This window comes from Littorina saxatilis, linkage group LG1, assembly GCF_037325665.1.
Source record: "Littorina saxatilis isolate snail1 linkage group LG1, US_GU_Lsax_2.0, whole genome shotgun sequence".
In the NCBI taxonomy this organism is placed as follows: Eukaryota; Metazoa; Mollusca; class Gastropoda; order Littorinimorpha; family Littorinidae; genus Littorina; species Littorina saxatilis.
In genome coordinates, this window is record NC_090245.1 from 3,964,150 (window position 1) to 3,976,697 (window position 12,548).

Here is a 12,548-nt window from a genome sequence, read left to right on the forward strand (position 1 = left end):
GTAAGTGCATATCTTCTAGTTTACTTTGGGTTTACAGGATATGCAAACATAGTACAGGGTGACCCCCAAAAAAGAGTGCCCAAACAAAACGTCATAAATTGAACAAAAATAAAGCAATCTTCATAAAATTTATTTACACACACAAGTAGCCTCTGCATGATTTGCACAGAAAATTTTAGCGTTCTAGCTTGTCTTTCAGGAAAGTTATGCTCATTCTACAGAACATGCTCCAAATGACCTCCGCGCCGCTGCAGGCAAACTTGAACTCGCAGCACAAAGTTATCAATCACCCGCACACACTCCTGTTGCGAGATTCCGCGAATGGTTGTTGTGATGGCTCTCTTGAGTTCTGTGATTGTCTGTAGGTTGTTCCTGTAGACGTTGTCTTTCAGGAACCCCCAAAGATAGAAATCTGGGGGATTTAAATCCGGGGGAGGCCATTTGGAGCATGTTCTGTAGAATGAGCATAACTTTCCTGAAAGACAAGCTAGAACGCTAAAATTTTCTGTGCAAATCATGCAGAGGCTACTTGTGTGTGTAAATAAATTTTATGAAGATTGCTTTATTTTTGTTCAATTTATGACGTTTTGTTTGGGTACTCTTTTTTTTGGGTCACCCTGTACATGCAGTTGGCATTTGCAGTCATCTTTGAGATCGGACAACAAGGAAACAACCAAGACAATCTCTTCTTGACCCTCTCTTTCTATTCCAATTCATTTTTGAGTCACTTGAGAAAAAGTGACTCTATGTAATCGGTCAGTGTTAGTCTGTCCGGCCGGCCGGCCGTCCGTAGACACCACCTTAACGTTGGACTTTTCTCGGAAACTATCAAAGCGATCGGGCTCATATTTTGTTTAGTCATGACCTCTACACTTTAACGATGGTTTCGTTGACCTTTGACCTTTTTCAAGGTCACAGGTCAGCGTCAAAGGAAAAATTAGACATTTTATATCTTTGACAAAGTTCATCGGATGTGATTGAAACTTTGTAGGATTATTCTTTACATCAAAGTATTTACATCTGTAGCCTTTTACGAACGTTATCAGAAAAACAAGGGAGATAACTAGCCTTTTCTGTTCGGCAACACACAACTTAACGTTGGGCTTTTCTCGGAAACTATAAAAGTGACCGGGCTCAAATTTTATGTGAACGTGACTCATTGTGTTGTGAATAGCAATTTCTTCCTGTCCATCTGATGCCTCATATAATATTCAGAACTGCGAAAGTGACTCGATCGAGCGTTTGCTCTTCTTGTTGACCTTAAAAAGCACAGCAAAGCTGGAGAAGATGTCACAATTTTTCTTCATTCGCTCAGATAGGCACTCCGGTCACGACAAATGCCACTGTCCGTCGAGAGTGTCACATTTCAAATGATGGTTTCACTTACATTTTCTATCAGTTCTCACTTCTGTCTCTAAAAAAAAAGGATGAAAAGTTTCAACAATGACAATAGTCTCTGAGACTTGTTTCATGTGTGCAGTGAAAAATATCTAGTAAATAGTAAACCAGGATGTGTGTATGTAATGAATGAATCAAGTAGTCTGACTGTGGTTGACCGAAACAATGGCATTGCAGTTGTAAATTTGTTTGATGTCAAAATTAGCATTTCAGTTTAACTCATGTTAGCAACTGTTTTTCCTGCAGTCTGAAGTCATGTTCGTTTGCAACAATGCTCTCTTCAAAGCTTACATCATGTACAGAATGAAACATTGATAACATCTTTGTACAGGAACAAAACGGATGAACAATAATGTACTACCATAATACAATTTATTTCACACATGTTGACCTGAACACAAGAAGTGAATACAAAATCAAATTGATCAGTAATGCACACATTATACAACACTGATCTATGACTGTACTTTTGTGCCCTTTACACTTTAAAATCACAGTTCCTTCAACTTAAAAAACACACAAAACATCTGCCTTTTTACCATTCTAATATTTCTGCAGTAAGCAAATTCATATACGTTTCTGTTTATCCTTCAACAGAATCTGAATGCCCTTAATGAAGAGACAAAATATTTGTTCAGAAAAAAGAAATTGTGTTTGTTGAAACATAGTAACTTTGATAAAAAATGGCTACATGGACTCTAATATCACACACCAAACCATCACCAAGTCTGTTGATATGTACCACATTGGACGGATAGCATTGCAACATTGTCAAGTTTGAATCAATCATCCTATCAGGTAAGACTTGAAATTAAACAAATTAAAAACTTCTGATATTTACAAGGTTCACATCATCCATAGGATAATCGCTCCTCTGCTTGTGAGGTCAATTTGAAAATATATGTTATCGTACAAATGTTTCCTTGAAGCTGGAATGTAATTTCTGAAATATGAGAGGAATTTTTCTTCCAATGTCACTGCAAATTTATTCCCCGAACTTCAAATTAGCTACAATGAAGAGAAAGGAAAAATTGAACTTATTTATGCTTCCTTTCTGTCTTTCAAAACTCTTAAAATAAAAGCAAAAAGTTTGTTTCAAGCTTTAAATGGATGGAAACAAATTGATAGATGTCAGTTTGCTGTGATAGTTGGCTGTTAAGACACTGGCATGGTGAAACACTGGACATTTTTCATGGACAATGTTGGGAAATAACCCTGTAAGGATTTTCCAACAATGTAGCAGAATAATTGTCCCGGACATGGAGGCAAGCTTATCAAAGCAAGGCGAAGCACGCTGCTAACCAGCTTAGACCTTTCAAAAATATGCACATCGGAGCCAAGATTCACTGCTGATTGCTTGCTGTGAACGCTAAATTAAGCTTGTGTTTTCCTAAACTCACGTGACCTTAATCCAAACCCACATGACCGCCATGAAAACATATCAGCAATCACTGCAGGCCAGCAATCATTGCCACAACGAATCGTGAACTCCGATGAGTATATTTTCAAAAGAAAAGGTTTATATTAAACGCACACTGCACAGTATGTATACACATCAGAGCTAGTTGTTTGTCGGGATAGCAGGTCTAAGTCTGTCGGCACCGTGCTGTTGTTTCGCCTCGCTATGAAAAGCCTCAATGTGTGGGGTACTTGCTCTGCCATACCGCTTTAAAATCCTCACACAGTCATTTCCAGAAAATGTCTCATCCAAATGTTCTGACCAGCAGAACAGTAAAAAATTCTACCACTGTCACACACTGTCCTTAACTTCAGCAAAACCTAAACAAAAGAGGTAAACACACACACAAAACCCTGACATTACAAAAGCCAACACCCTAGTCCCAGGCAATGGTTTCAAAGATCTTTTTGGGCTGCAGGGTAGTTTATCATATTGACACCTGCCTATCTCAGCTTTGTGTAACATTTGACTATAAGTTTAGCGCACATAATTATGCACTAAGAGAGATTCCTCAAGCCCAGAAACAAACCACACGCTTCCAAACCACACAGCTGTTACGAATGGATTCTCTAAAATTCTGAATACAATTCACAGCATGGCTCTGTATCACAATCAATTCATATTAACGCACCTGTTGCACAAATAAGCCAAATCCTTCTCTTGATTTGAAATGTTTAAAAGATTACGGTACTGTGCCTATTGTGGATAATAATAATAATAGCAATACTCTATCTTGTCAGATAGAAACGAAGCGGCTTTTTTTCTTAGGAAGAGATTCACCACACACAAAAAGGACTCAACATGACATGGGGAACATTATCAGTGAAATATCTAAGGGAACACTTATAAAAGGAGAAAAATCAGTCTTACATGATAAACCAGATACATATGCCAAGATTCACACTTTAAACTCATTACAAATTAACAAGAACATTATTGAGAAAAATAAAATCACACATAATATGTTTACACAAACGAACATCAATGGCTCAAGCTGTTTGGGTAGCTAAACAGCTTGCTTTAGCAGAAAGAGTGAAGTGACTGCAAGAGGAAAATTAATGTGTTCAGAAACTTAAACCGCAACACCGGTAAAGATATGATCAAATGAGAAAACAAGCAATTGGGCATTGCTGCATTTTAGTGAGAGTGGTTTTTTGTTACCCAGCTTGTTATGAATGAAAAATCATGAACATGATGACAATATGTGTTGTCTGTTGGTCCTTTTAACCAGTCAAATACAGTGGAACCCCCCCCCCCCCCCCCCCCCCCCCCCCCCCCCCCCCCGTGTTAAGAGACTGCTTCTCTACATCTTTCTGTTCATAACCTTTTTGTTCATAGCCCGGTAGCTCAGTTGGTAGAGCACTGGACTTGTGATCGAAAGGTCGCAGGTTCGAATTCGGGCCGGGACGGACACGGGTCAACTTTATGTGCAGACCCAGAGACGGAAGCCATGTCCCACCCCCGTGTCATCACAATGGCACATAAAAGACCTTGGTCATTCTGCCATAAGTGCAGGTGGCTGAATACACCTAAACACGCAGACACTTGGGTAGCGCGACTCCGTTGCTGCTAGCTTTCCACTGGGAGGAAGCGACCCGAATTTTCCAGCGATGGGACAATAAAGAAAAAAAGAAAAAAAAAACAAAAAAACTTCCATTTTAAGACGCCCTCCTTATCTAAGTCCCAATTTTCTCACATTTCGGAGGTCTTAAAAGGGGGGTTCCATTGTGTCCCTATTATGAAAGGACACCTGTCACACAGGGACACTGAGTGTAGGTCCCCGCAGCTTCCTTTCATAAGAGGCACCACTGTACAGCATCAGACGTACTAGCTGTTTCTTTCTACAACATTAAATCAATAAGCAATCGAGCAGAACACCACCGACATCACCCAGGTTTAGTAATAATTAATCTGTTGAAGGATGGGCAAGCTACAAGGTGTTGAACGTGTGTCAGTGTTTTCCACAGTGCCATTTGAGTTCTGGGTCGTCGAGTGCTGTCAGCCCTTTCACCGTTCTCCAGCTACACTGGCAGCAGTATGCTCTTTGACCTGAAAAATACACATAATGAGAAACAGTTAACACAGCAGACATGTTAAGGCCATCATTAGTAAGGATGTGCCGCTATGTACAGCATTTACTGCCAGTAGTTGTGTGTGTTTTTTTCACTGAAAAGAAAAATATCGTCTTTTCACTACTAGTTTAAAACTAATGTGCTTCACTTTTTTGTCTCTCTCTCACACACAAGCAGTCACACTCTGTCCCTCTGTTTTTGCCGTCTGTCTGCAGTTGTTTTATTTTCTCTTTCCCTCCGTGTGTCAATCACTTTCCCACTTCACTAACTAACACTAGTCATTCATGTAAGCCATTGACTTAGGAATTCTAGTTCAGTTCTGTATTTACAAAAGTGGGAAACTGGTAGGTGAGGGGAGGTTAGGAAAAACATCCCTTACTAAACCCAGGGTTAAACTAATTTGTGTCCATAGCATCAAACTGGTTTCAAAGCCAGCACGCTGCCAACTGAGTATCTCTCCACCCATGTGTGCCAAGGATAGGAATGATCTATCAAGCATACATGGATTTTATGGATGCACCAACAGGTGTTACATGTGCAGTGAACACACTCTAACATTCGTTTCTTAAACCTTAGTTTTTCTTTGGTTTTTCAACAGTGTGGACAAGTAGTACAGATTCACTGATACAATAACCATACATGAGTTTTATTAAATCACTAGCACCAATTTTCAAACAAAGCACCTTACCTCTAGAGGGAGATAACTGGGACTTGAGTTTGTGAAAGTCTGGGACATTGTTTCGTAAAAACAGGTAGTTGGTATCAGCGGCCCACTTGAAGTTGTCAAACAGACAGACCCTGAAGTCACAGGCGGTGCAGCGTAGCTGGTCACATGTTCTGTTATGAAAATGAATAAGTACCCACATGTTGTTTCCAAAGAAAAAGTCTAATTTCAAGAACATAGACATACACAAATTGTCGGGTTTGTATGGTTGTGAAAAAGTGAATACCATTGCTTTTTCTCTGACAACTTTTCAACGTGTGGTTGTTTCCCCAAGTGACATTATTTCCCACGTGACATTATAGGCCAGTCACTAGCCAAGGGGTGTGTCCTTCTTCTTCTTCTTCTTAGTGATAGGTAGCCAACATCAGCATGGTGATCTTCTTCTTCTTCTTGGCGTTCGCAGAGGTTACACAATCAGTCCAGCACTGGTGATAAATGTTGTCGTTTTCTCCAACTCCTGTCGACTGCCGTATAGTTTGGTCTGCAAGGGAGTTGGTGACGGCCACACTTCTTTTCGTTCCTCATCTAGTAAGGGACATCGCTGTAAGATGTGTTCCGCTGTTTGGTCCTCTTGACCGCAGGCACAGGTTGGTGATGGCGCCAGCTTGAACTTTAGGTTCATGTGAGCATTGAGCCTGTTGTGGCCAGTACGCAGCCTGATGAGGTTGACTTGCTGCTCTCTGGACATTGTGTGGTAGTCATCTCTGTTTGTCCTTGGCCTCATCAATGCCTTGATGATTGTTTTCTGCTCACTAAAGCTGACACTGTTTTCAGGTTGGTCTTCCACGGCTCCTTCTTTTGCCAGCTCATCTGCCCTTTCATTTCCTGGTATCCCACAGTGTGCTGGTATCCACTGGAGGACAACTCTTCTGGTTTGTCTGACCATCTGTAATGCTTTGGCCAGCTGTGGGAGTTTGTCGTTCTCTAGGGCCTGAAGGACTGAAAGGGCGTCCGAGAGGAAGACAACTTGGTAGCAAGGGTCTGCGGAGTCCTGAACGAAGGAGGCGGCCTGCATGAGAGCTTCTGCTTCTGCTTTATAGTTTGTGCAGTGTTTGCCAGTGGCAACGCTGGATGTAGCTGTATGTCCCCCAGGGAACTGGATGAGAATGCCTGCACCTCCATTGAGCACGGCGTTAGTTGCTGATCCATCGGTGTATACATGGATCCACGCCTCTTTTGGGTACTGTTCGTCGATCAGGGCTAAGGTGAGTGCCTGTCGAGCTGTGTCATTCTGATCTTCTCCTGAGGTAACATGTGGAACACTGGTGCAGATCTGGATGCCTGGTTTCTCTGTTCCCTTGGGGGTTTCCTCTTCTTCTTGAGTCAGAGGTAGAGTGTTCTGTGGAAGGACTTCCCTGTACTGTCGAGAAAGTCTCTTGCTCTCGTGTACAAAACTGCTCCGTTTAAGCCGGTTCTTGGTGAGGTTGCTCAGTCTGTGCTTCATGGGGTGGTCGGGTAGGCACTTGAGCTTCTCGGCCTGTACCATAGTCTTGGCTTCTCTTCTCTGACAGAGGGGTTGGATGGTGGTAAGCTTCTCCATTTCCTTGATGGGCGTGGATTTCATTGCACCGGTGATGAGTCGGAGGGCCTGGTTTTGCACACGGTCAAGGGTCTGCAGGTTTGTCTTGGCTGAGGTTGACCACGCTGTGGAGCCGTACTCGAGGTGGGGTCTGATTGTTCCCTGGTATACTGTCTTCAGTATCTTCTCGTTCGCTCCCCAGGTGGTACCTGCCAGCTTCCTGAGTATGGCTAGCTTGCGCCGGGCCTTCGTCTCTGCCTGTGCAATGTGTGGTTTAGCATGGTGATGGATCTGCTACGCTTGGGTGATGGTGGTTCCGGTCTATTGCTTGGTCAGGGGTGAAGTTCAGGGGGGGGGGGGGGGGGAGGTAGGGGGGGGGGGGGATGATGGGTCAGTGGAGAGTTGCCAGCCTGGCCTGAAAGGATGCCAGGGATGGCGCTGTGGCAGTTTCTACAGGCAGGCGGTTCCACTCTGGAATGGTGCGCGGGAAGAATGTTTTCTGCCTGTAGGCTGTCCTAGAGTGGGGGATTTCGTAGGATAGAGCGTGGATCTGCCTAGTCGTGTCTCATAGTCATACACGTGTACAGGAAACATGTGTCGTAAGTTTGTCTGGGAAAAAGTAAGGGTACTCACTCTTTCACAACCTATACAGTCCTAACAGAGTTATTTCAGTAAAGTGTCTATTGTCATCTGCCCTCTTGCATCCACTTTATCTGCAAGTAAGGGCTACCTACTCTACTCAGCGAAAATTCCTCAGAAGCTTTATGATTTGAACGAATAATCACAATTAGACAAAGGCACAATATTTATAAGAAAGATGGAACCCGAGCACAAGAGCTGCATGCTACTTTCACCAGAATGCATCACTGAACGCAAAACAAGTACTTTTTAGTGCAAGAAATGAAAAATATTACTATATCAAAGAGCAACTAAAACACTTCAGCCTATGAGGCTAGCACTGCAGAGCTCTTCCGGATCCTTCCTTCCACTCAAAACCACTTCCTGACACCTGATGTGTGTGTGTGTGTGTTGTTTTGCTGTTGTACATGGCTGTGAGCTCTGGCAAGAAGGGGTGATAAATAAGTGTTCATCAATGTGTTAGATGTACACCAACAAAGCAGTTGGCTTCTATCTTTATTTTTGCTGTCGTCCCCTTTTCTCTTTTTATGATCAGGACTATCTGAATTTGAAAAATAACCAAGGTCATGCGAAAAACAAGTCTGTTTTAAAACTGAATCTAAAAGGCGTAGGAGAGTTCAGACTTGCATATATATATAAAAGCGATGTGGATTTTCTAAAATTGTGAGATATACTGAATTGGACTGCCTTCTGTACAACAAGGGCAGTTTATGAACAGTCTTTACTCATATATATACTCACAGCTGGCTAATGGCTGTGCCCCATCCTGTGACATCACTGCTGCCCCCGAGATACACCTGTAAACATCTGAAACAAACAACAAATGTTTTGGAAAAAAAAAAGTGGCTGAACAAGTCACTTTTAAGCATAGAACGGCAGTGACATTTTCTTTTGCTCATGCTTCCATAATAAGAACAAGATGCTATGAAACAAGAAAAGCAAATGCTTATGCGACTCGCCTCGTCATGTCCCATTACTATGGAACCCCACTTTTATGAGCCCCCTATAGAAGAATCCCTTGATCCCCTTTCACATGGACGGATACTGCTCATTACTAAGACTCACCAATTACTCAGATGAGTAAAACAAATCAGATCAGATGAAACTAGTCTGTACAGTTTCAACTAGTTGAAAGGGACAGTGTTTCCTTCCACACAAATCCCCTTGGACTTCAGCCACGCTTCAGTCGTCTATCCATTCAGAAAATTACAAAGTTTCATTGACTTTCTTGCAAGGAGTTGAAAACTGCAATTTTGCGACAATACGTTTTATCATTTTCTAGGTAGGTTAGTGTAAGTCGGAAACAGCCGAAGTAAGCGAGGTGGAAGTTTCCTATCAGATCCCGCACAAGAATCATTGGTGTCAAAAGCCAACATGGAGGTTGAGTAGTCTCGACGAGAGCGAGAGTTCTTTCTATCTAATAATCTTGGGTATTTTACGTCAGCACATTGTGTTTGATTAAGTGAAACATTTGTAAAACATAGTACATGTTTTTAGGTCCATTTTGGCATGTAACACACAGTCTTTGGCCCCGAATGGTGATTACAGAAAATTTTAAATCACATTTTGGCGGGAGATGCAAACTGACAAACCACATGAAGTTTCTTTGGCTGGCAACACAAAAGGTATGTTAAGTCATCTGTGGGATTGTTGTGTGAATGTTTTGACTGTTGATATGTATTCTCAGCTGCGACAGGAGACAAATCGTTGCTTCAAGTTCAATGGGCGGTTCTGATGAGGTTATGCTCCCTCTTTCTTTCAGCTGGTAACTGGCACCACCTCGCGGCAAGATCACACGAGAAAGGAAAAAAAACTTGCATTGGTCTCAAATAGCATATCAGTTTGGTAACAGTTCGTGTGCAAGTCGTGCATTTTATACGGTAAACAGACAATGGTCGGTTCTGGTGAAGTTATGCCCCTTCTTTATTTCGGCTGGTAACTGGCGCCACCTCGCGGCAAGATCACAGGAGTTGTCTCGCGTTATCACCCCAGAAGCGCTCATTGTACTCCGAGGAGCTCTCGATCTTTTTTCTTTTGCCTTCAAAAGCTTTAACAGAAAAATCCTTGTTGAGTTAACTGCATTCTCTGAGACATCTGTTTTGTCACACACACACATACACACACACACACACACACATACACACACACACACACACACACACACACACACAACCTAAAAAGTAGAGCAGTGCATATTGAGATGAAACATACTTCTGTCCTGAGCGTTGGACCGTCTTTGTGCTGCTTTCTCTAGCTGGTGTCACTGGCTTTGATGCCTTCACAACGAACAGAAAGAAACATGTAAATGATGCAGCCCAGGCAAAAAAATAAAAAATACACTGATCAAATAAAATGATTGTTTCTGATGAGGAGGCCCCCAAAAATTAGTGTTTGGTAGGTCATTTACCCTCTGTTTTTGTTTTTTAGGATTAAAGTTTTTTTTGTAAGTATGTAACCCAGGAACATGTGGCTTTTTATTGCCCGGTGTAACGAGATCAGTTTTTGCCTGAGACCAGCTTTTGAAGTATGTCTTTTTCTTGCAATTGAAGAAAATCGGTGTTGAAATTCAATAGATTGCATCTCAAATTTCAATCTCTTCAAAACAATGCACAAAGTGGTTACGTCCCTTGAATGAAAAGAGAAAGGTTTGGCGATGAAGCAATTTTCTGAGTTAAAATATTATTTTTTTGTTGAACGAATTTGACCCAGTGAATCATTTTGAATGTAAAGTACCTAAGGTTGATCATCAGTACTTTGGAAGCTAGGAGGGGGTAATTATGGTGTGGAGATCAATGAGGCTGAATGCAAAAGCTGGTCTTTGGCGCAAACTGAGCTCATTACACAGGCACATGCTCTGGGTGTTGTTGAAGATTACCTTACATTGTAAGAAAATGTAACATCTCCAAAATCGAGTTTTGTCTTTTTTTCTGAAAGGTCCAAAAAAAGTTCTAGGATCAGGAAGAAAAGTTTGAGCCAATCAGGGAACTGGAAACACTGAATAAAAAAAACACCAGTTATTGGGCCTAATACTAATAAAAAGCTGCAATTATTTAAATAATGATAAGCATATATACCGTGGCTCTCTTGTCGGAAATTTGCATGTGTTAAAGCAGATTGAATCATGTTTCTCTCCTTTTCACCCCTCAGTGGCGAACCTGGGGCCTACGTACCAACATGATCATGCAACATACAGTTAGCCTCTGCTTTCAAGCAGGTAAGAAAAGGTTTTCCACTTGAACAGATACACATTATTTATCTGGAAAAAGGAATAGCAACTAGCTGATGTAAATCAGATTCTTCTTCTTCCATTAGACGCCCAGGGTCAACATTCTGACTACTAAGGCCAACAAAAAAAATAGTCTGTTTACGGTATCCTGACCGACCCTATTTTTTCGCGCGACCCTAGACTTTTTGGGGGCATTTGGAAAAGATTTTTTTTTAAATAAATAGATGTAAAAAAAAAAATAAAAAAATGTTTGTTTTTTGGCAAAATAACTTAAAAATATGGTTTTTTGGAGAAAAAAAAATCCCGACCTACCGAGCCAATTTTTTTGCCTATGTTACCGTAAACAGACTTTTTTTTGTGCCTAATGGCGCTTGAGTAGGCATGCTGGGTATTTTCATGTTTCTATAAGTATAACCCACCGAACTCTGACATGGATTACAGGATCTTTTCCATGCGCACTTGGTCTTGTGCTTGCGTGTACACACGAAGGGGGTTAAGTCACTAGCAGGTCTGCACATAAGTTGGCCTGGGAGATCGGAAAAATCTCCACTTTTAACCCACCAGGCGGCAGCGACCGGGATTCAAACTCACGACCTTCCAATTAGGAGGCCGACGTCTTACCACCACGCCACTGCGCCCGTTCAATGTTAGAAAGGATACTCACATGTACATGTACCTCCGCATCTAAGTGTGAATCTGCGAGAATATCACTTATGTCATCATCCAGTTTATTTCTGAAACAAAAACATACTGTTACAGAAGCAAAGTTTATCAACACTGTCAAAATGATTTGGAAACATGTGTGCATGCCATGTGTATGATGTGTGTGCGTGTGTGTGTGTGTGTGTGTGTGTGTGTGTGTGAGTGATGCCGTGTGTGATACAGAGATAGAGAAAGAAAGATATATATAGATCTGCACATTCATCACAAACACAACTTTTGCACTGAACTATAGTGAACAACTCTCAAGGCTTCATTTTCAGTTTTCAAGTTTTCTTTGATACATTTTCACATTCCGTTATCACATGAGGAAATGCGAAACTGCCTTCTTCATTTGATTAATATCACTCATTCAACGAAGATTAAAAATGTCTCATTACATTCTGAAAGTATAGATCAGATGCAGCAATTAACAAACTAGCTCCACTTTCTCAGGAGAATGAACGAGTACTATTTCAAATGTCTCACACAACAACCTGCTTGTGGGTTTGGCCCGTTTTGATCCAACAGCAGTGTTCTTCGTTGGTATATATTTCGTCTCCACTTCATCTAACAAGTCATCAATATCATCTGCCATTTGGAACTGAGAGGTAACGTGCCACTTGTTGGAGAATAAGCAACCTGTTTACCCGTCTCCACTGAGTCTCCGATACTTGTTTTTAATACAACCACGTTGAAATCAAAAGAAAAGTATTTTTTTGTTTGTTTTATTATAAATTATATAAAATAATGCATACTTGGGAGTATTATACTCACTAACATAAATTACCTAATTCAGTACGAAATGTTTC

At 41.4% G+C, this 12,548-nt stretch overlaps 1 protein-coding gene across 1 annotated transcript; it reads right to left on the bottom strand.

The window, feature by feature from the left end:
* Positions 1 to 4,134: 4,134 nt before the first annotated feature.
* On the bottom strand, positions 4,135 to 12,400 carry LOC138959598 (cilia- and flagella-associated protein 418-like). The gene is made up of 6 exons (XM_070331155.1): positions 12,234 to 12,400; positions 11,702 to 11,771; positions 10,023 to 10,087; positions 8,553 to 8,618; positions 5,618 to 5,766; positions 4,135 to 4,906 (listed from the first exon to the last, which is right to left on the bottom strand). The coding sequence occupies exons 1-6, from the start codon at positions 12,332 to 12,334 to the stop codon at positions 4,809 to 4,811; spliced, it is 549 nt and encodes a 182-aa protein (XP_070187256.1). The 5' UTR covers positions 12,335 to 12,400; the 3' UTR covers positions 4,135 to 4,808.
* Between the last annotated feature and the right edge of the window lie 148 nt (positions 12,401 to 12,548).

What these genes read in the sequence shown, in the direction of transcription:
- LOC138959598 (XM_070331155.1), bottom strand. Translation starts at nt 12,334, where the DNA reads ATGGCAGATGATATTGATGACTTGTTAGATGAAGTGGAGACGAAATAT. An exon ending in GGCACAGCCATTAGCCAGCT is followed by an intron (nt 5,767 to 8,552) that starts GTGAGTATATAT and finishes TTTTCATAACAG; the next exon opens with AACATGTGACCAGCTACGCT. An exon ending in CCAGTTATCTCCCTCTAGAG is followed by an intron (nt 4,907 to 5,617) that starts GTAAGGTGCTTT and finishes TGTATTTTTCAG; the next exon opens with GTCAAAGAGCATACTGCTGC.